The following is a 22,003-nucleotide window of genomic DNA, read 5'->3' as shown; positions in this document are numbered from 1 at the left end:
ACAACATATTATCTACACCGTCCATTTTCAAGATTTTCATATGTTTATAGATCTACTTGATTTTAAACATTTTTTAAATTTAAAATATTATAATTAGATATAAAAATAGAATTTGAGATAATTCTAAGAACATTTTACACCAAAATTATATACCATGATAATATTTGAAGGTGCACCTTACCTCTACAGCTACAAGATGCATCCGCATGCCAACTGCACCCTTATTTAAATATTGTAACAAAACATATATAGTTATATTACTTAAATATCATATAATAAATATTATTTAAATATCAACCCTAGTCGAGTTGATTCTACATAGACGTCCAAGATTTGGACCCGGACCCGGACTTGACCCACCAGGTCCAATTTTTTGATCCATACCCAATCTCTAAATTGTCAAGCTCAGCTGATTCGAGATCTTCCCACAACGTTGATCATTATGGTGTGCCCATTGTTTCCAAAGGCAGACTGCCTAGCGCCTAAGCGACCGCCTAGGCCGTCCGGGGCTTGGGTGCATCGCCTAGGTGACCAAATTAAGCGGGTTGTGCCTGAGCGGCTGCCTGGACGGTAGGGCACCCGCCCACGCAGCCGCCCAGTAGCAGAAATGCCCTTCGTTGACGATCTTTTTTGGGTTTTTGTTTTCTAAAAAAATTGTTTTTAAAGGTGGGTTTTAGGTTCATTTGAAACCTAAACCCACTAGAGCCCATTTTAGAGAGAGAAACCTCAAAATATTGTTTTTGAGTTTTTAGTTTCGACTATCTAACTCTTGTGTGTATGCTTGTATGGTTCTAGCATTGTATGGAATTATGGATTATGGACTATCTAAATTCTCCTCATACATGGAAATATGGATTATATGTTACATAGTTATACTGTTAGACTTAGACACTTAGACTACAAACATTTTTCTTTCTACTGGGCCACCCAGGTTCTGGGCACCCCCCTAGGCGCTGGGCGGCATGGACCCCTCTGGCCGACTAGGTGCCGCCTAGCGTTTTTTGAAACACTGGGTGTGCCAACCCGAGCAGAATCTCGGTGATCCCATTGGGTCAGTTTTACTTCAGTCATGTTACATTTTTCTAGAAGAATCCATGTTGTGAAAGGGTATATATTTTTGCCACAACCAGAAGTTCAGTGTTCATTGCTGAGAACTATCCATATATAAGGGAAAGATTGTGCCTACAACATGCTTCCTCAAGACTTGATGGTCATCTTGATGCCCCGGGATCTAGCGAGAGGGGACTTCTCTTGAAGACAGTAGCTAATGTTGGATCTCTTGATTGTTCCATTAGGGTCTTCTATAGAGACAGAGAGTCTGTTGTCCCTTTGGAACTTTTGACCAAATGCACAGGGGTCGAGTCATTGGGATTTGTTCGCGATTTCAATAGCCCCTCATAACCTTTTGAGGTGCAGAAGGGCTATAAGAATGCCTTTTATGGCCATTAAAGACCCCTGTAATCGTTTTGCCTGGTGCAGGATCCGTGTCGCCGCCCATCTTGGATAACATCAATGCTGCCAACGCTAGCCGCTGCTAGTAATGATAATGAAGGCAAGGCGCCAATGTCAAGAGTCACCATGCCAAGTCATATGGCTCCAAATTTTCAAATTTTTTGGGTCATGACTGTTGACAAACGCACATGGTCACTGTGTGGCGCATCAGTGTTGAACAAGATCTCACTAGTCTCGGCATTACTATTGCCAAGATTGACGTCAACGGTGACAACGTTGTACCCATTTGGCCCTAGATCTTTGCAGGTTCCTAGGTCTATAAATAGGGGGTGCCTTGGCATTCAACCCACCACCTTTTTCCAAGTTATCCCCTTTTACTCGGATATTTTTGTGCCCCTTTTTCCTGTTTTTCTGAAAATATCACAACACTGGAGGAATGCTCCTACTGCTAGAGAGGAGGATATCCCCTCTTATAAGGAGTCCAGGCCCTTCCCAGAGGACCTCCTGAATCACATCACCCATTCGGTTTTGGCCAAGGAGAGGCTCCGACAGATCCGAGGGTTCCCTTTGATCCTCTCTTGGTTTCAAGAGTGGAACCTCGCCACTTGAGACTGGGCAGAGCTGGTCATTGCCCTCACCATCGTGTCTATAGTGGGAGTTTTTAACATGATGACTTCCCACATGAAGTTCAACTTATTTGAAACCTTTGCCAAGCGATTTAATCTGCTTACAAATATATTTTTCCTCCCAACAAGTGGGGTCACCTTGACCTTGGAGGAACTGGCCCGTATTTCGAGTAAAAAGCTTAAAGTTATCTCTTATAATCCACCGATCGAGAACAGCGACATGCTCCGGTAGGTAGGCGTTTCCTGGGGGCTCGATTTCCATCGAGAGTCGAGTGGGTCGACCTCGAGGTACTAATAATGACTCAGGCTGAGGCTCCCTCTAAGGACCGGTTGCAATCGGGAGATTTCAATTATCTCAGCCATTCTTGCAGGCATTTACCGTGGCCTCTACAACCAAGTTGTCTGAGGAAGCCGATTCATGCAAGGATGGATACTATTTCTTCAAGTATTCGGCCTTCTTTCACTTCCAGTTCATGCAAGGAGGGATGTTATTTCTCTAAGTATTTTGCCTTATCTTCTTTTGCTATTTCGGTTCATTTTTTGTGACTTTGAGAAGCTCGGGCACCTTACTTATACTTTCCTGTATTGTAGGTGTGAGCCTACGAGCATATCCCCGTTCTTAGGCCCTTAAGGGGGAGAAAAACAACAATCAAGATGCGGGGGTTGACCTACTACGGTGACTAGGCCAAGCTTTTGTCGATTGACTCGTATCATCAGATTCTAGATGAACTATTGAAATTCAAATGGTGGTTCAAGGGGCTGGAGGACGCAATCTTCACACTTCCATTCCTTGGCCACAAGCATTTGGTTATGGCTAGACCGAGTTTCTGTGATTTTCGCATCGAGTGATGCGCCCATTCCAGTGATACCAAAGTTATGTGGCGGACCCAGCTGATTCGACAGGCACTTTTTTACCCTCTTCGCCCCTTCTCTTACAGCGTGCTGTAGCCTGCGACAATGCGACGGCGGGCATGCTCTACGTAGAAGAAAGAATGTCTCACGAAGAAAGAGCTGTCAGAATATAGCGCAGTGTACGACAGTTGGTGGCGGCATGCTTCTCCCACGTCTTTCTTGCCCTTTTTATTGGAGGGGGATAGGAGGGAGGAACTGCCTCGACTTGCTTCACTGAGTGTCCCAAGCGTTTGGCTGAACTAGAGCCTATCTCTAGAATGGATTAAAAGTCACTAGACTATGATCGATGCTCTGTTTGCCAAAGACGAGGAGGAATAGGCTAGGTCTGTAACTCACTAGTATTGTACTAGTCCTTATGGATTTTATCCATGTATAAAACTTGAGACTTTTCAATGAGATGTGTGTTCATGGTGTGCCATGTTCGTTTCTTATTTCGATCCCTTTACATGATGCAAAATATCATTCTTTAAGCATATGCGTACTTCGGGTCTTCACACAAAGCCAACCACAAAATTTGTTGGGCTCTGGAGAAGGCACGACCAGACACCATTGTTGCTGACTTGGGTGTCGTCACTGGCAACGCCGAGCATATTGCCTATTGGTACATTCTAGTAAGCCACGGAGTGAGCGTTGAAAGCGTAGATGCCCAAGTGAACGGTGATGACACATGCTTGGCTCAGGCGAGCAATTCCCATTAGGATTCAAGTGTTAGGGTCTTCTACGAAAATCTCTGGCAAGTTACCGTTAGAACTGGGAGCTTTTGTGGTTTTTGGGGGAGCATTAGAGATCATTATGTCGGTGCCAAATATGCCGCTGTTCCTTTTGCTTTTATGTTGTAGTGTAGTGCAAAACAACATTCCCTAAACTTTCTAGATGTTCACCTTGATGGCAAGGGACAGCTTTGGACAACAAATAAAATGAAGTCCACAAAACAGAGAAATTGGATGACAAATTTTAATATTTCGGAAGACATGGAAATTTGATCATAACACAACGATTTTGTATTTGAGTCATTTTAAATATGAAGTTCATGAAAATTACCATGACCATCATTGTGATGTTGACCATGTCCTTTTCCTCGGCCTCGTCTTCGACCTCTCAATCCTTCTCGTTCACTTGGTGAATGCCTCTCTACCTGCTATAAATGAAACCATTTCAGGTCAAGCCAAGCGGAGATCAGATTATGAGTACTGCAACTATTTCAAGATTCATCACTGAATAGACTTTGCAAGATGACCAAGATCCAAGTTTTCTTCTTCCTAAAATGACTACTCCATCAAAATTGAGAAAAAGAGCCCCACGTGCAGCATGAATATTTTCGCAAAGATGTGCCATTTGTTCAAAGAAATCTTGAAGGTGTGCAAGATGTCCAGAAGAATAACAGGATGATCCTTTACAACCGAATAATAAATTAATGAAATAACCAATTCATTCGTGGGTATCTAGTTATTTAAAAGTCGACATGTATTGAAGAAACTAGCAACCAGTAATTCACGTTGTGTTAGACAAACCCACAACTTTGTGATTTGACACACACACACACACACATGTAAACACAAATGCAGGGATTATTTTTAGTCTTTGGAAGCTCAAGGAAGCTCCAGTCTGTCTTGAAGTTTCTGAAAACAAAGACAGAAATACTATTTCATTTTCATATGCATACCACTTTCAAGTAGCCTCATTAAATCCTAACCCCTTTCTTTTATTTAAATTATGAGGCCAATGTGGTGATGGTCCATCAAGGGTAATGCCAAAATTTTCCCAATTCTGCCGAAAGAACAAAAAAATAACCATAATAATAACGAAGAGACTCACCTCCATATCAGACTTCTCCGTGTGAAGTTCATGAGTTTTGTAATTTGCTTCATCTCCAATGTCAGAATTCGATGCACTATTGCTGCTCTCAGCAACCAGTCCTTTCCGGCTTCTTGGGGCCGCTCCATACATGCCCTGAGATGGAACCATATAGGAGAGTCAGATGCCAACATCAACACCTAGATTAGGAGGATAAAAGAAAATTTTCATATTACCATACGCTTGAGAAGAAGTTGGACCCGCATCCCGCTTCTCCAGTTCCTTTCATCGTTAAGAACAGCTACCTGCCCAAATTAGCAATAGAAAGGCAAAGCAGCAGTGAATGGCTAATACTAACAGGTGTTCATAGGGGAATCAATTAGAAAACAATGAATTGGATGATCAAAATGTGCTCGAATCCTCTTACAGCTTTCTCAGCAGCCTCAACTGTCTCATACTCCACAAGGGCATGTAACTAGAGAATCACAAGGGCATCAATAATACAATTAGGTATTTACCAACCAATATCAACAAACCCACAACTCAATGAATATATATTACAAGAACATGCTGCCATGGCAAGTGACATGTAAAAATAAACTCTAAATTGTGTGATCCCTACATGAGCTCCTCATGAAACTGTTCCAAACCTCCTCAAGAAAAACTCTCACAGAAACATTCTGATAATAATATAACCAAACGAACTTCCATCTCACTATTTCCTTTCACTGCAAATATCCAGCAGACCAAGTTGAAATGGTTTTTCATAATGACCGAGTCTGCCACCAAGCTTGAGGTTTTGAAAACTCGAAAGAGAGAGCGAGAGCGAGAAAGAGAGAGAGAGAGAGAGAGAGAGAGAGAGAGAGAGACAGACAGACAGAGAGAGAGAGAGAGAGCACCCCTTTCCAATTACAATACTGTTCCGGAAGAGAAAGAGATAAGATATACAGAATAATGCAAGAGACATAAGCGTAAGAACTCTTTCAGTAAGATTTTAAGAAAAAAAAGGTTAAAAACCGTGAGCTGGATGGCGGGTGTACACAACAGGTCAGATTACCAATGTGTTGTCAAGGTGGTTTTGGTCACTAAAAATGGGTGTTAACTGTAAAACTAGCCCATTTTATGTATATACACATTGATAAAGATTACAAAACAAAAGAAAATCATATCCACACACAATACAAGCTTTCCTACAATTCCTACTAATAATTTCTCCCTTACCTTCTCTGGAATCTTCTTTCCTAAGTTGATAGTATATGGGGATTCCTATATTCAATGAGAAAAGAATCTCCTAGTGTTTGTCTCCTACTTTAATTGGAACTCTTCCTTTAAAGTGAAATGTCAAGCCATTACTTCTTTTATGAACACTTCCTTTATTATTAGTCTGTTTCTCGAACTCTTTGTGATAGTTTATTTCTCTAAATATCTTATCCAAATGGAAATTATACAATTTCAAACCAAATAACTTTTGCTGAATTTTTAGATCATTTAGTATTTCTTAAAAAAAAAGGAAAAAAAGAAAAGAAAAGGGAAATGCAATGTGCATGTCCCCATTCAGTACTCTGGAAAAAATCTAGTATAGGTACTGTATAAATGGTCTAAAACATCTCTTTCTACAAACTCCAAACCCAACTGCAGGATAGAGATGAACAGTTGTTCTGGTCAAATATGCCATTTTCTGTACAAAAGGAAAAAAAACCTCACCCCACCCATTATCCATATGAAAGTCGAGGCTACATGCTATACTCTTCATTTGTATACAATCCCTTTGCATATACCTTCTAAATATCTGCCTACGGATCAATACATATATGCATACATGTCTACATGGACATATGCATGTGCATGTGTCAGCATATACGTATACCTTATATATGTGTGGATGGCTTGTGTGTGTGTGTGTATGTGGAAAAATATATCAACATATAAAGGACATTTATGGATGGTCCCTTTTCTAGAAAAATAACAAGCATCATGAATACATAAACAAATACACTTAATTATTCACATCTCAATACATAGCATCAAGCATTTGAAGTTGACCAGGACAAAGTGATGCAACAATTGCAACAACTTTGGAGGAATAAAGAAGTAATGGTTATGGACCTCCCAAGTAACCAACATGGCATCCATCAACAACTAGACAGGGAACTAGGAAACCAAATTAAGTTAAGATTGTTATTGGGTGCAGGAAATCTATTATTCAAATTAAATAGAGAAAAAAAAACTTGCTAAACACTATAGAAATAAATGATTGTTCAGGGTTCACAAGACAATAATAAATTCACAAAAAACACAAGGCTCACCCACCAACTATTGATTATTTCCAACTGTTCTGACGTATAGTATTATGATATCCAGATGAATACCTTGCTACTTATCATCATCTCTGGTTTATTAGACTTTGCGAATGCATGTGTACTGGATTGTGGCTCGGTGATACGAACACTATTCACCCTGGCATTACAAAAAAAACAATATTACACATTCTTTTTAATCTGTAAAGCTTAAGAGCAAGTAGGCAATACAACTGAACAACTTACTTTCCAACATCTCCAAAAATTCTCTCAATGTTTTGAGCTGAATGGTCTTCTGGTAGGTTCTCCACCAGTACAGTACGTGACTACAATTTCAGAAATTAAATGTTAGAAAGAAATAGTTAAATGTCAAAGAAGCAAAATACAGAATAAATGAAATCCCTAAGGGGTAAAAAAAAACTACCTTTGCAGTAGTTGCATCTGTAGCAGGCAATGGATGCAATCGTTTGACTTTCTTCCCATTTGCACTTACAACCTGCATTCGTGGGTATTAAAGAATAACATGTTTTGTGTATTGGGGCGTTTCTGTCATTTTTATATACTTTAGGATACTTATTTCCATTGAGTGTATTTTCATCCTTTGTAAACCCTGAACGAACACTGTAAATAATGATATTAGTGGCGTATGTGGTGACTGAATCTCATGTCACTCACCTCTCTTCTCTTTCATCTTTTCTCTCCTTTCTTTCTTTTCCTCTTTTCCCTTTCTCTCTCTAGTTTTGACACTTTTTACTGTTCATGGTATTGTTCAAGGCACTGTTCATGACACTGATCACAAGCACTGTTCGGTATCAGAGCACTTTCATCTTTTCTCTCCTTTCTTTCTTTTCCTCTTTTCCCTTTCTCTCTCTAGTTTTGACACTTTTTACTGTTCATGGTATTGTTCAAGGCACTGTTCATGACACTGATCACAAGCACTGTTCGGTATCAGAGCACTAATTTACTTAATAGTTTTTTTCACTCGTCTTTAAAGAAATAGCTACCTTTTTTTAACAAAAAAAAAACGCAAAAGGGAGAGGGAAAACCCCAATCCTATTAGTGCTGATTTCGTCAAGAAATATTCCTCTCTGTGTGAGGCCAACATGGTGGTTTCCGTATGTGGTGCATGTTCGTGCCATTTAAAGGTTCCTCTCTTGGATGTGAAAAGCTGAGACGAACAAGGGTGAATGTTGCAAGGTGTGTTTCAGAAGTTGTGAATGACTTGTTTTGAGGTTTCATCATGTATTATAGTGGACAGAGCTTTGTGCATCGGCTTTTAAACACATTAGTGTTCTTCATATAGTTGATCAAGAAGTTATTGTATGTTATCTGCTGTTTTGTCCTTGTCGATCATTGAATTTACAAATTTCCAGCAAGTTTTTAAGGTGCTTTTAGTGTGTGACCTGACATATACTTTCATACCTTGCTTATTTGAGATTCTTTTGTTCTTTGGAATAGTATATGTTCTATGATATTCCTAAGGAAGTATGGGAAGTTGTAAAGGAAATGTACTCTGATAAAAATATTTCTCAGATTTATCAACTTTATCAGAGTATATATGTCTTTTATAGCAAGGAGATAAAAGTCTCAGTGATTATTATAGTTGTCTTCGAGGTATGTAGGAAGACTTGAGTATTTATCAATCCCTAGCTAGTGATATGGAACTTCTTAAAAAGAAAAGAGAGGAATATAGACAAAGTTCCTATTTAGCCTTAATTCAGAGTATTATGTTGTTTGAAGGCAGATCTTAAATAGTAGTGAACTTCCCTCTCTCAATAATGTATACTCTCGCCTTCAACGGGTTACTATATCTTCTTCTTTATCAGCGACTAGCGCTGGTGATGAGTTTGCTTTAACCTCCTCCATGGGTAGAGATGATGGCGGAGGCTGTGGTGGTGAAAACGAAGGACGTGATCCTGAGTCGGGAGGAGGTTATGGTAGAGGTCAAGGCCGAGGCAGTAGGAAGTGCACCCATTGTGGGCGAACAAATTACAATACTGAAAAATGTTGGGATAAGTTTGGTAAGCCTAGTTGGGCTAACCAGGTGTCCTATGTTTTTGAAGGTGATGGTGTGCACCAAGTTAGCTCCAAGGATCAAAAGTAGACTATACATTCTACTAGTGACTCAGTGTTGCTCTCACAAGAAGAATACAATAAGTTAATCAAGAATAGCCAACAGCCATCTACTCATCCCTCCTCTTCCACTGCTACTCTGGCTAATACTGGTACTTCTGCATTCCTTGCATCTCAGAAGGCTTCTCTTTTGATCACTGATTCAGGAGCCTTTAATCATATGATTGGTGAATCGTCTATGTTCTCGTCTCAGTAAACCAAATGGCACTACTACTGTCACTCTAGCCGATTGATATTAACTAGTGTATCTATTTAAGGCATTGGGTCAACAACTTCTTCGCTCTCATTATCTTTTGCTCTTTATGTTCCATAGTTTCCATTCAGATTATTGTCGGTTAGTAAATTAACCAAATCACTTCAATATTCAGTGACTTTCTGTCTCTCATATTGTGCTTTTTTCGATTTAAATACAAAGAAGATAATCAGTGGATCTACTATCTTGATCATAGCTTTGTGGTTGTTGCTCCATATTCCAGTGTTTCCCCTCTTCAATGGCATTACAGACTTGGTCATCCATCTATCAATAATTCGCAGATGTTAGTCCCTTCATTAGAGTCAGTGTCACCTTTTGAGTATAAGGCTTGTGAGTTAGGAAAGCATCATAGAACCTATTTTCCTTCTAGAATTAATAAATGAGTGTCTGTGTCTTTTTCAGTTATTCATTCAGACATTTGGGGTCCTTCTTAAAGTTCAGAGTTTCGGTGGTTACATATATTTTTTTAATTTTTGTTGATGATTTTTCTCAGATGCCATTGTTATATTCAATGAAAGACAGATCTATGGCTTTTGTCTATTTTCGATTGTTTCATAAAAAAATTCAAACTCAGTTTGGACGAACTATTTGTGTTTTGCATTCAAAAAATGCTAAAGAATATTTTTCTCGAGACTTTCATAATTATTTACCCACACATGGCATTCTACATCACACATCAGTGCGTAAGGGGGTAGCAGAGAGAACAATCCGTCATCTAATAGAGGTAACTTGTGCTTTATTGTTGAATATGCATATGCCCAAAATGTTTTGGGAAGATGTTTTGACAGCTTGTTATTTAATAAATTGTATGCCTTCCTCTGTATTAGATAGAAAATCACAACATTCTTTTCTTTTTTCCAATAGACCTTTGTTTATTATGCCCCCTAGAGTTTTGAGGTGTGTTTGCCTTGTTCAGGTCTTAGGTCTTGGAACAGACAAATTGGATCCCCAAACTATTCAGTGCATACTTTTATGATATTCTCATACCCAAAAAGGCTACCAATGTTATCATCCTAATTTGAAAAAGAACTTTGTATCTGTTGATGCTACCTTTTTTGAAAATATTCCGTCCTATTCTTATGAGGGTAAAGTGTTAGAGATAAATTCAAGACATTCCAACCCATTACATTTTCCTACTCTTGTTTCCATTCTTATTCCTTTCTCTATTAATAATTCATTATCTCAAGTGTCTCCTTCTGTAGAGCATGTCTCTCCCCCTATTACTAGTGTTCCATACGAGCAACCTCTCAAAGTGTATACGGGAATGAAATTAAAAGAAGGGCCATCACCACCAACTCAAGCAGTCGACCAATCAACATCTGTGTCTACAAATCCTCATCCTATTCCTGGACCCACTCCTAAAGTTGAAAGTATTAATCTTCCAATAACACTTCATAAAGGTCAGTGATCTTGTACAAAACGTCCTATTGCTCATTTTGTTACATTTGAAAATATGTCTCCCTGTTATAAGAATTTTACGTTAGCACTTTCTTCCATTTCAGAACCTAAATTCTATCCGGAAGATCTTTTGCATGTTGGATGGAAGAAAGCTATGGCTGCACTTGAGTCAAATGGTACTTGGGAGCCCACTAATTTGCCAACAGGAAAGAGACTTGTTGAATGTCGTTGGGCATATACCATTAAGTATCAGTCAAATGGATCTGTAGAGAGATTAAAGGCTAGACTGGTGGCAAAGGGATACACACAGACATTTGGTATTGATTATTCTGAGACATTTGCTCCTGTAGCCAAACTTAATTCAGTTAGGGTACTTATATCTGTGGCAACAAATATAAGGTGGTTATATGACAACTTGATGCTAGAAATGCCTTCCTCTATGGGGATTTACGAGAGAAAGTCTATATAGAGCAACCATCAGGGTTTGCTTCTCAGGGGGGGAATCAGACAAGGTATGCAGGATAAACAAAGCAATTTATGGCCTAAAGTAGTCACCATGCGCATGGTTTGATAAATTCAACTAATTTGTTATGCCATATGGGTTTCAGCAAAGCCAAGTGGATCATTCAGTACTTAATTCGAAAACAAGCAGATGGAACTATTATCTTGGTTGTTTATGTTAATGATATTATTATTACAAGCAGTGATCAAGAAGGAATTTAGAAGTTGAAGAATTATCTGCAACATTATGTTCAAACAAAAAAATTTGGGGCAACTGAGGTATTTTCTTGAGATTTAAGCAGCTCGATCATAATAGGGTATTAGTCTATCCCAAAGGAAATATGTAACTGATTTATGAACAGAAACAGGGGTGTAAGGGGCTAAACCGGTTGACACACCCATAAATCAAAGTTCCAAACTTTTAGTGGATCAAGGTGACTTACTAAAAGATCCTAGTAGATATAGAAGACTTGCATTTAGACTTATCTACCTAATAATCACTAGACCAGATATAGTCTTTGTTGTGAATGTAGTAACTCAGTTTACAGATTCTCCCATAACACCATTTTGGGAAGCATTTAGAAGACTCTTGAGATACCTAAAAGGAGCCCTAGGCCAATGACTCATCTATAAGAAGAATGACCACTTTTACATTGAGAGTTATTCTGAGGCTGATTGGAAAGGATCACTTTCGGATAGAAGATCTACTATAGGGTACTGCACCTTCGTTGGAAGAAATTCAGTGACTTGGAAAAGCAAGAAACAACATGGGGTGACCAGATCTACTGCAGAGACCGAGTATCGAGCCATGGGTGGTTGAAAACCTCGATGCAGAAAGTGGGTTTTTCAATTGTTGAACCAATGAAGATGTTTTACAACAATCAGGTAGCCATTCATATTGCGAGCGATCTAGTTTTTCATTAAAAAACAAAACATATTGAAGTGGATTGTCACTTCATTCACGATAGAGTGACAAACAAGAAAATAACAACCCCATATGTGAAGTCATCAGATCAATTGGTCAATATATTCACCATTGCGCTTAATCGTAACCAAACTCAGAAAAATCAGTTTGATATGTTTTACTGAGAAGGTCTATAGTTCAATTCCGTATAGCCCTTTGTTCCAAGCTGGGCATTGGTGACATCTATGCTCCAGCTTAAGGGGGAGTGATGAAGAATAACTCATTTTGTGTATTGGGGCATTTCTGTCATTTTGATATCATTTAGGATACTTATTTTCATTGAGGGTGTTTTTGTCATTTATAAACCCTAAACAAACATTATAAATAAAGATTTTAATGGGGCATGGGGTGAATGAATCTCATATCACTCTCCCCTCTTCTCTTTCATCTTTTCTCTCTTCTTTTCCCTTTCTCTCTCTAGTTTTGATACTTTTTACTGTTCACAGCACTGTACTGTTCATGGCAGTGTTAATGGTAGTGTTCATGAGTATTATTCCCAATGGGCAACAAGCAATGAAAAGCCTGATTCTATAAATTTTGAGAGAAATAAAAAAGATACCAGCTGAGATGAGGCTCCAAGTGCAGCGACCACCAATGATTTGTCTTGAACAAGCTTCTTCATTTTCCTAAATGACGCAATGAGTGAAATAGGAACTGCAACAAATCATTGAAAAATTTCAGTAACTTCGAGTTTCTTCTTATTTGTTTAGAGAAATGAGAAGAGGAAAGCATCATATAAGCTTCTCAAAAAGCATATCGTTTCAGCAAGAAGCACAGCGCATCAGGATGCTGATGCCCATAAGAATACAAGTGCTAGAGGACTCAAAAGCCATATTCTACGTCATACAGATATGCAAGTCAAATTAATAAGATGAAAATGGAGGCAATAATCAGAGACAACACTACCATTTGCAAAACTACAGAACAATCGCAAAACTATAAACAATCACATCTCGTTAACTGCTTAAGAGCAATATAGTATGGCTGTTCGTTTAAATATAGCTGCCAATATTCGGAAGAAAAGTTACTGAATATAATTCCTAACTCTATATTCCATGGACCAACAAGAAATTAATAGGTCAGCTAAAAAATATACAGAAATTGAAACCCATGAAGTAATAGGTCATTGATTGTGTCCCCCATAATGCTCGAAATTTCTAGAAAAAAAAAAAAAAAAGTTTATTTGAGAAATTCAATGGTTTCTTTTATTCTCATTTAGCTTTACAGGTGGTGGTACCAATTAGATATTTTCATATTGTCTAGTTTTCGAGAACACCTCTTTCTCAGTTTTTTACATTGTGGACACCCTCTTTTAAACTTCCATCTATGTGATCTCACGTTGGATTGTCCCTATTCCTTGTGAAGAGGTTTCCCTTTTTAACTTATAACAAGTTGATGACAATGAAGTGTAGATAATAACTTGTTTAAATATCAAATGATTGTATGACCATGCTTTATAAGACCACACTAAATGAGAATTATAGGGCAATCATTATAGTCATGTAAACAATCCACAAAGGCATGGACCGGCAAATTGTAAAACTGGAGAAGTAGGAATTAATTTTTTTTAACTGGTAATTTGAATTTTATTTGCGTGCTAGCATCTACCTCCTCAATATCATCTGTTCAGTTAGCCTTAAAGGGTGATTCGGTTAGTTCTTCTAGGCTTGGCTCTTTGTCATTGTGTATATCCCACTAAGGTGGGTCATCAAGAAAATCTGGTGAAAGTGGTCTAGGGGGCCCTCTTAGAACTTTCAGAAGATCCACTCCATTTCCTGGGGGGATGGAGATATTGAGTACGCTTTTGGGAACTGAGCGGACTTGGATTCTCTTCACCTGGGCTGCTTTCCATCATAAAGATGGTGTGGTCCTCTTGTGGGTTTATACCTTTTTATACCATGGGAGCTTCTTGTGGGATGGTTAGTTCTTCGACTTGTTTTTGAATCGTTGTTATGGGGGTAAGGCAGTCCTCACTCTTGCTGCTTTGAGGATCCCTAGTCACCGAGACTTGATTGAGCTCATACTCAGCTTGATCTTCTCTCGATGAACTCTTGTGTTGGTTCTTTCCCATGCCCCAAGGCCATATTGGATGTTCTTCTGGCTTGGGGAGGTTCTTCAATTCAGCAGTCTTAAGTAAATTAGCCTCGGCAGTTGTTGTCATGGCTGGAATTGCCCTCCTACTTTGTTCGACCAAGCTGATGCTTTCGAAGTTCAGGTCGATAGAGATGCCAGCAGCTTGGTTAGCAGGCTCGGTATTTTCTCCAATGCTTATGAAGTCCTCATTGAGTAGGTCTTGAATCTTATGCTTGAGGGAAAGGCATTCCTTGGTGTTGTAGGGCCATCAACTTAGCCCTAGTAGTGCTAAGAAGAGGAGATTTGGCTATCGGCATGCGTACTGCAGGTATTGGTCAACCGGCGGCCAAGATGGTGAAAGGCCATCCTCTTGATGTTGCAAGAGGCAGCATTGGTCGTGGTGGCAGCAACGGACCTTGCCAGCAACGGACCAGGCACATGGTGGCAGCATGAGGACCTGACCAAGTGCATAAACAGGGGACTTAGTAGCAGCAATGGACCTGGCCATAATTATGATGCCACAAGGACCAACTAGATTTATCTCGATGGGAAGGGGAGGAATCTAGACCGTAGGCAATTTGACGAACTTTATGCTCTATAACCGCTGGAGAACATCGCCCATTAGTTCTTCAAAAGGTGTGAATTCCCTGGGCGTGTTGCTTTGCATCCGCCATGTAGTGAATGAGCCCGGTCTTCATCCCAAAGCCCTTGAACGATTAGTCTCGAGTTGGGCTTTTTAATTGATTTTGCCTTGATTGACCATGCTGATAGATGAGGTCTCATTGTTGTTATGTTTTTTTTTGTTTTTATTTTTATTTTTATTTTTATGTTTATTTTTTTTGTTGGATTTGGTTGGAGAGGCGGGATGGGGGGGCAACTGGCTTTAGATTTCCGATCGGTTGACACTAGCCGCGTGCGGTTTGACCGGTTCATAGAGTTCGACTCTCTCTAACATGGTGTCAAACGAATAGGGCATCCTCCCCTTGTTGAAGAAGTGCTTGTACTCAGGAGCAGCATTCTCGATAACTAATCCAATCCATGCAGGACTAGAGAATGGACACTCAATAACCCAAGAAGCCATGTCTTTAAATCTTGCGACACAGTCAATGAAGCACTTGCCAGTCTCTTGCTCTATGGCAGTTAATTGGCTAAGCTAGACTGGTCGAGGATTGATGTAGCGAGAGTTAGGTAAAACGTCTGGACGTCTCGACAGGGTGATGTAAGAATGATTCCCTATCAATCTCGATGCCATAAAAGTGGTTCTCCAAGAAGTTGTATTAGAACATCACTTAAGCCAATAGGGTCCTATTGCTTAGAGCTGGTACATTGAGGAGATAGGCTTGGATATGTGTCTCCGGATCGCCTTTTCTAAAGGATTTTTATTTGAAATCTGGAATGAAAAACCCAGCTGGGAGATCTTCTAACTTCCCAAGGGTTTCTTATACGCAGTTCCAAGGGGTTGAGAAGTCATAGATTCCCAATCTTTCAGGGTGCCCTGAAGCTTTCATGTTTTCCTCCATCTTGACTAACGGAGCTGTCAACACAACGGTGACTTGGGTAGCTGACTGGTCGCCTAAGGTTGGTTGATGCAATTGTGTTTGCACTTCATAGACCAGCTGGATAGGTTACCCCAAAGGTTGGGCTTGTGGAGCTACTGGACCAGATATGTTGGTTGTTGGCCGACGAGTTGTTACATTGAATTAACTGACCATCTGGTGCTCAAATAGCGTAGCCCTGATTCGCTAAGACATGGAGATAAGCTTGCAAGAGAGGCCTCCCATTGATTGAGGTTTGAAAGCGGCCTGTATGACTACTATGGTGGTTGTGGGTTTGATGAGATGCCCTAGACCTCTGACATGAGTCCAGGTTTTATTGGTGCAAAGGCCGATGGCTGGAACTGGATTCCCTACTAGGAGTTTTCTTCTTAATGGGAAGACCTGGACTCGAATGGTTGGACAATGGTTGGCCGTCAGGGTTCACCAGACTTCAGCCAGTCGCTGAAGGTTGTTCAAGGTTCGTAACTCGGCTCAACTAGACTGACCGGACTGGTGGTCAGTTCTTGGTTTTATTCTTTGGACTTTGGTGGTCCATGGTTCCTAAGTAGAACCAACAAGGAGTGCTAACTAGGAGACCAGGACAATTGGCCATGGTTTCATGGGTCCGAGGGGTGTGGTGTCTCTTGGACCGATGGCTCAATGCCTTGGACTGAGACGAGATGAGGCCACAAACCCGGTGCACGAGCCGGATCTCCCACTAACTCGGTTATGAGACAATGGGGGGGGGGAGGTGTTCTATTCTAACCTAGTCTAAGCAATCGCCACACAGATATTTAAAAAATTTAGCCTAAGTTCTACAGGTAGATGGTTTAAGATGGGGTTCCAATCTATGAAAGATGAAATGCTGTTTGGTTTGGGTACACCCACGTAAGTCCCGAGCCAACCCTTATGGAAGTGCTGAGGTCATATTATGTGTGGGATGCTCTTAGAGGAAGAATTAGCAGAGGGATGCGCACCTTAAGGTTGTGCAGTCCCCAACTGTCATGACTCTAACGAGCTAGGTGCCCCTCACGACTTTTAATGCCTTGGTTTGGGGGTTTACAAAAAATTTGAAACGGTTTCAGTGTTGTGTGCAGAAGGCATGTAAACAACACTCTTGGTGAGTGGGTGCAAAGTGACAAGCACAGTCAGGATTTAGGCAGCACATATTCTATTTAATAAAAAATTTGCAAGAACAAACAAAAACATACCAATAGGTATGGCAAGCGTAGCGTAGAGATAATTATGACAAAAAAAAAAAGAAAAAAGAAAAAAGCAAGAGATATATATCCTAAAATTTTCATTTCTCGTCTTTTTCAAATTTTTGTTTTTAAATTCCTTAGAAATACAATATAGCAGGAAATCATAGATAACAACTAAAAAGCAAGGAATTTTTTTAAATGTTATTTATTTTTTAATTTTCAATAATCTGAAAGGAAAATTGGAAAATAAAAAGAGCCTTCCACAGATCCAGATGACACAAAGCCCACTACACGTCCTTGGGAGGGCCCTGTACTTAGGGTTCTGGGTGACTTCTAGGTCTCCTACTTGAGTAGAAAGCACCTCTGCAGGGCTATTTCGAACCTCCTAATTAACGGTTTTTAAAAAATAGAGATCAAAGACGCACACGTCAAGGGTAGCCTAGGATCAGAAAATTCAAGTTGCCCCTGACACTGGATACTCAACAAGAGTAGAGCAAATATGATCAACAATGAAAAAGCTAAACAAAAGTAGATAAAATAGAACTAAAAAATGACTCAAACCATCTGAATCAAGAAAACCAAACACAAGCGTCACCTTGTTTAGAGATTTGGGGAATCTGAGACAGGAAATACCCCTGCGATGCATTGTGCGTCGCTAAGCTATACTACTCCAAGCGATGCATAATGCGCCGCTAGGCCAGACATCCCTCGGGATATCCTTTCCAGCCTGTGTTTTTTATCTCTTGTTTCAATGTTGCTAGAAACAACCTAGAGTGTTATTTCTAAGGGTGTTTTAGCTGGTTTTTATACAAATCTAAGCTCGAAGGGCCCCATGGTGAGCGCCAAACTGTTTATATGCAAATTTGAGGTGGAAAATCGACTCGAGGTCTATCCCATCACAATCTATGTCCAAACTTGTTATTTAACATATCGGTAAAGATTGGGCTCTGTCAAATTACAATTTATGAAAAAATCAACTTGAAAGACCACCTCTGCAAACTGTCGGCCTGTTGGCCGGGGCAGCTTAGATTAGCATAAGAAAAACCAAAGAAACTTCGAGAAAACTTAGCAAAGACAGTAAGAATAATTTCAAAAATAAAGAGAGCAAATAATAAAGGAAAAATAACAAAAAAGAATAATGAAAGAAGAGGTGGTGGTATTAAATACTTGGAAAGTCAGGCCTTTAGGCCCGAAACCTAGAGTTGGGGGCCCGAATCAAACAGAAGATGATAAGTCTTTCCTCCTTTCACCTTCGAGGTTTACTGAACCGAATTATCTTGAACTCTGAGAAATAATGTGCCTAAGAATTTGCGTATAGGGTTTATATTGGCTAGAAAAAGGTTGTCTTCCACTAGGGCTCGTTATATTTCAGAGGTTAGCATTTGAGATCACCTAGGAATTTTTTGGGTTTTGGAGGTTGCAAGATTAGGAGGATAGGTTTAGGGTTTTGTAATGGAAGAAGCTCCAAAAATGATTGGAATGGTCTATTTATAGGCCAAAGTCTCCCAAAATAGGAAGGCAGTAGCGATGCAGCGCATGTCGCTGGGCTCAATGGGCCCAGTGGTGCAGTATGCGTCGCTGGCCTATTTCCGAATCTAGTCGACGTGAAAAGTTTCAAGGTTGCCAATTTTGTAAGATTTTTCGATTTTGCCCCTCGAGGAGGGGCAAAATGGTCTTTTTGTAGTTCCAAAGTTTAGGGGAACTGTTTGGGGGGTTATTATACCCCCTAAACAAAGATTTCCAGCCACTTCTGTGGCTTTTTTTGCATCAAATCGAGGGAAAAAAAAATTTGGCGAAAATTTTTTTTTCATCCAAATCTTTGATTTGGCGGTTGTTTGATACTTGGATGTTCATTTGATGCCTTTGATTGTTGATTTGAGGATGTTAAGGTGAATTTGTGATAAGAAATTGGGGATTTCAGAAGCCGTAAAGAAATCAAACACTACTTCACAGAGTCGGTAACTTTTTATTCCTTCTTTTACAATAATACTGTTACACTTATTTTTGGGGCAATATCTTATTCCCAATCTTCTAGTAACAAGGATCTAGCTTGGAAATATGCTAAACTAAAATATCCGAAAGATAGAAATTGGGTGATATGCTTGCTCTGTGGAAATACTTATATGGGCGGTATTTTTCGACAAAAAGAGCATTTAGCCAGAATTTCTGGGAATGTAAGAGCATGCCCACAAGCTACAGATGATATAAAAAAGGGGATTAGAGAATATTTGGATAGATTGAAAAATGATAAAGAGAAAAAAAAGAAGAAAAAGAAATGAATTACGTGATGATATGCAATTATTTGACGATGTTGATGATGATGATGATGATATGTCTGAAGTTGTTATGAGGCAAAGGGGTACTCATACTCCAACCTCAAGAGAGAGGGTTATAAATATTGGTGGTAGTGTTGAGAGAAGAACACCTCTCTAAGGGGCCAATGGATTCTTTTTTCACCCTTAGCCCCGAAATTGTGGTTCAAGAGAGAAAAACAAAACAAAACAAACCACAATTGACAATAAATATAAGAAAGAACAAAAGAAGTCGTATGTAAGTGGATTGCAAAGTGGATTTACCTGGCCGGCATTCTTTTTAATACTATAACTCTGGATAGTTTTGCATGTATGGTCCAGGCAATTGGGCAATATAGCCCAGGACTTATTCCTCCTTCACTACATGAGGTTAAGGAGCCCTTGTTGAAGGATGTTGTATTTGATGTGAGTAAAATTTTGATTTCTCAGAGAGAAGGGTGGGAGAAATATGGGGCCCCTATTATGTGTGATGGTTGGTCCGATGGTAAATCAAGGGCATTCATTAATTTTTTGGTTAACTGCCCAACATGTACTTTTTTTGTTAAGTCTATTGATGCATCAAACAAGTCACATGATGGTACATACCTATCTGGCTTGATGGATGAGATTGTCGATTTTGTTGGGGAGCAAAATGTGGTAAAAATTATCACTGACAATGGTGCCAACTATGTTGCAGCTGGGCATTTCTTGACTTTGAAAAGGAAGCATATGTTTTGGACTCCTTGTGCAGCTCACTGTATTAATCTTATGCTTAAGGAAATGAGTACAACATCTTTATTTAGTGGGGTGATTTCAAGAGCTATATTTATTGTTCGATTTATTTACAATCACACCATAGTCCAAGGCATGATGAGGTCTTTTACAAAGATGAGAGCATTAGTGAGACCGGGTATCACTAGATTTGCCACATCATTTCTCACTCTTCGAAGCCTAACCACTCAAAAAAGTGCCTTGAGGACCATGTTTGCTTCAGAGCAATGGAGTCAAAGCAAATGGTCAAAGCATAAGGATGGGAGAAAGGCTGAAAAAATTATTCTGAATACATCTTTTTTTAGTCAAATAATTATTGCATTGGAGGTGGCTTGCCCTTTAGTGAAAGTGCTTCGACTGGTTGATGGTGATGCCAAGCCCGCCATGGGCTACGTATATGAGGCAATGACTAGGGCAAAAACTGAAATAAAAGATGTTTTAAAGGATGATGAAAATATGCGAAAGGATATACGTGAAATTATTGATAGGAGATGGGATACCCAGCTTCACAGGCACCTTCATTCAGCCGGTTATTTTCTAAACCCAACTCTTCACTACAAGCACCCATCAATTGAGTCAGATCGTGTAATAAATGGTGGGTTCTTAGATGTGCTGGAGAGGTTGGTGCCAGACAAAGATATCCAAGATGAGATCCAGAGCCATGAATTGATTAAGTTCAAGTTAGCCTTGAGAAACTTTGCGAGAGATATTGCCACTCGAAATAGGGACACTACAGATACAGGTAAAGGCCAAAAACCTAAAAATAATCTTACTTGTCTCTTACTTTATGTATAGTTCCATTGTTTATTTTATACCCTTAATTTTTAACTATATTCTAAATTATAAAATATTATACAGCTGCATGGTGGGCATTATATAGAAACGAGACACCAAATCTACAACGTCTCGCTCTTCGAGTGTTGAATCTCACATGTAGCTCATCTGGTTGTGAGCGCAATTGGAGTGCATTTGAGCATGTAAGTCCTTTACTCCTTATTCCTTAATCCTTATTTCTTGAATTTCAATTTTCTAATCTAAAATCTAATTTATCTGATTTCAAATTTCTACCACAGCTCCATACAAAACAAAATATAAGTTGGAGCAAAAAAAGTTGAATGATTTGGTTTATGTGCGGTATAACGAGCGGCTTAGGGAGAGGTATGAAAATCGCACGAAGCTCAACCTTATTCAATTATATGAACCTGATGGTGATTCCATAAATGAGTGGACCATGGATCCAAGACAAGAGCGTGTGTTTGAGGGTGAGGATCTTACATGGCTTGATGTCGAGCTAGCAACAGGAGTTAATGAAGAAGATCGACCTAATACTAGAGCACAAAGGAGTAGAGGAGCTGCTGGGTCTAGTCGCACTCGCACATTAGCTTCAGAGGTCGAGGAGGAAGCTGACTCAGAGGAGACCGATGAAGAAGAATACAAGGAGGCCGTCAAGGATGATATTGATGATGCGCATGACGACTCTCAAGATGACTTGTCTGATTGATATTTGAAAAAATGAATTTCAAATTTCAAAATTGACTCTCAAAATGGATGATTGTATTAAGTTATTATTTATTAACTATTAACTCTTCTTGAGCTTAACTTTTGATTTGTATTTTGTAATATCATTATTTGGTGCTTATGGTTGTTGATGGTTGTGCTTAATTATAGTTGTGCTTATGATGCAAATTTATGCTGATGGTTGTTGATTGTTGAATGCTTTATGAAGTTGATTTCAAGTTTCTAGTTTTTATCAGGGGATAGTGGATAACTGAATACAGAATCTCCGACAGCTAATAGTTTT

At 39.4% G+C, this 22,003-nt stretch overlaps 1 protein-coding gene across 5 annotated transcripts in view; it reads right to left on the bottom strand.

Annotated features, from left to right (window-relative positions):
- LOC18435205 (la-related protein 6A) overlaps positions 1-22,003 on the bottom strand; it is a 40,505-nt gene that overhangs the window by 2,740 nt on the left and 15,762 nt on the right. For 2 of the 5 annotated variants that reach the window (XM_020667823.2, XM_020667822.2), the window contains exons 3-10: positions 12,890-12,984; positions 7,506-7,577; positions 7,328-7,407; positions 7,154-7,241; positions 5,212-5,259; positions 5,021-5,089; positions 4,806-4,940; positions 4,032-4,128 (exon numbers count right to left, since the gene is read on the bottom strand). In XM_020667823.2, the coding sequence (XP_020523482.1) occupies positions 4,032-4,128; positions 4,806-4,940; positions 5,021-5,089; positions 5,212-5,259; positions 7,154-7,241; positions 7,328-7,407; positions 7,506-7,577; positions 12,890-12,984 (684 nt within the window). Of the gene's footprint in view, positions 1-4,031; positions 4,129-4,805; positions 4,941-5,020; positions 5,090-5,211; positions 5,260-7,153; positions 7,242-7,327; positions 7,408-7,505; positions 7,578-7,783; positions 9,732-12,889; positions 12,985-22,003 lie in introns of those variants that run through there. The other 3 variants (XM_088860310.1, XM_006845262.3, XM_088860312.1) reach the window with 2 other exon arrangements.

The sequence above is a fragment of the Amborella trichopoda genome, chromosome 3 (genome assembly GCF_054954075.1).
Source record: "Amborella trichopoda isolate Santa Cruz 75 chromosome 3, AtrichopodaSantaCruz75HAP2 v2.0, whole genome shotgun sequence".
Taxonomy (NCBI): Eukaryota; Viridiplantae; Streptophyta; class Magnoliopsida; order Amborellales; family Amborellaceae; genus Amborella; species Amborella trichopoda.
The sequence above is the reverse complement of the archived record's forward strand: the minus strand, read 5'-3'. Positions and strand labels throughout refer to the sequence as shown.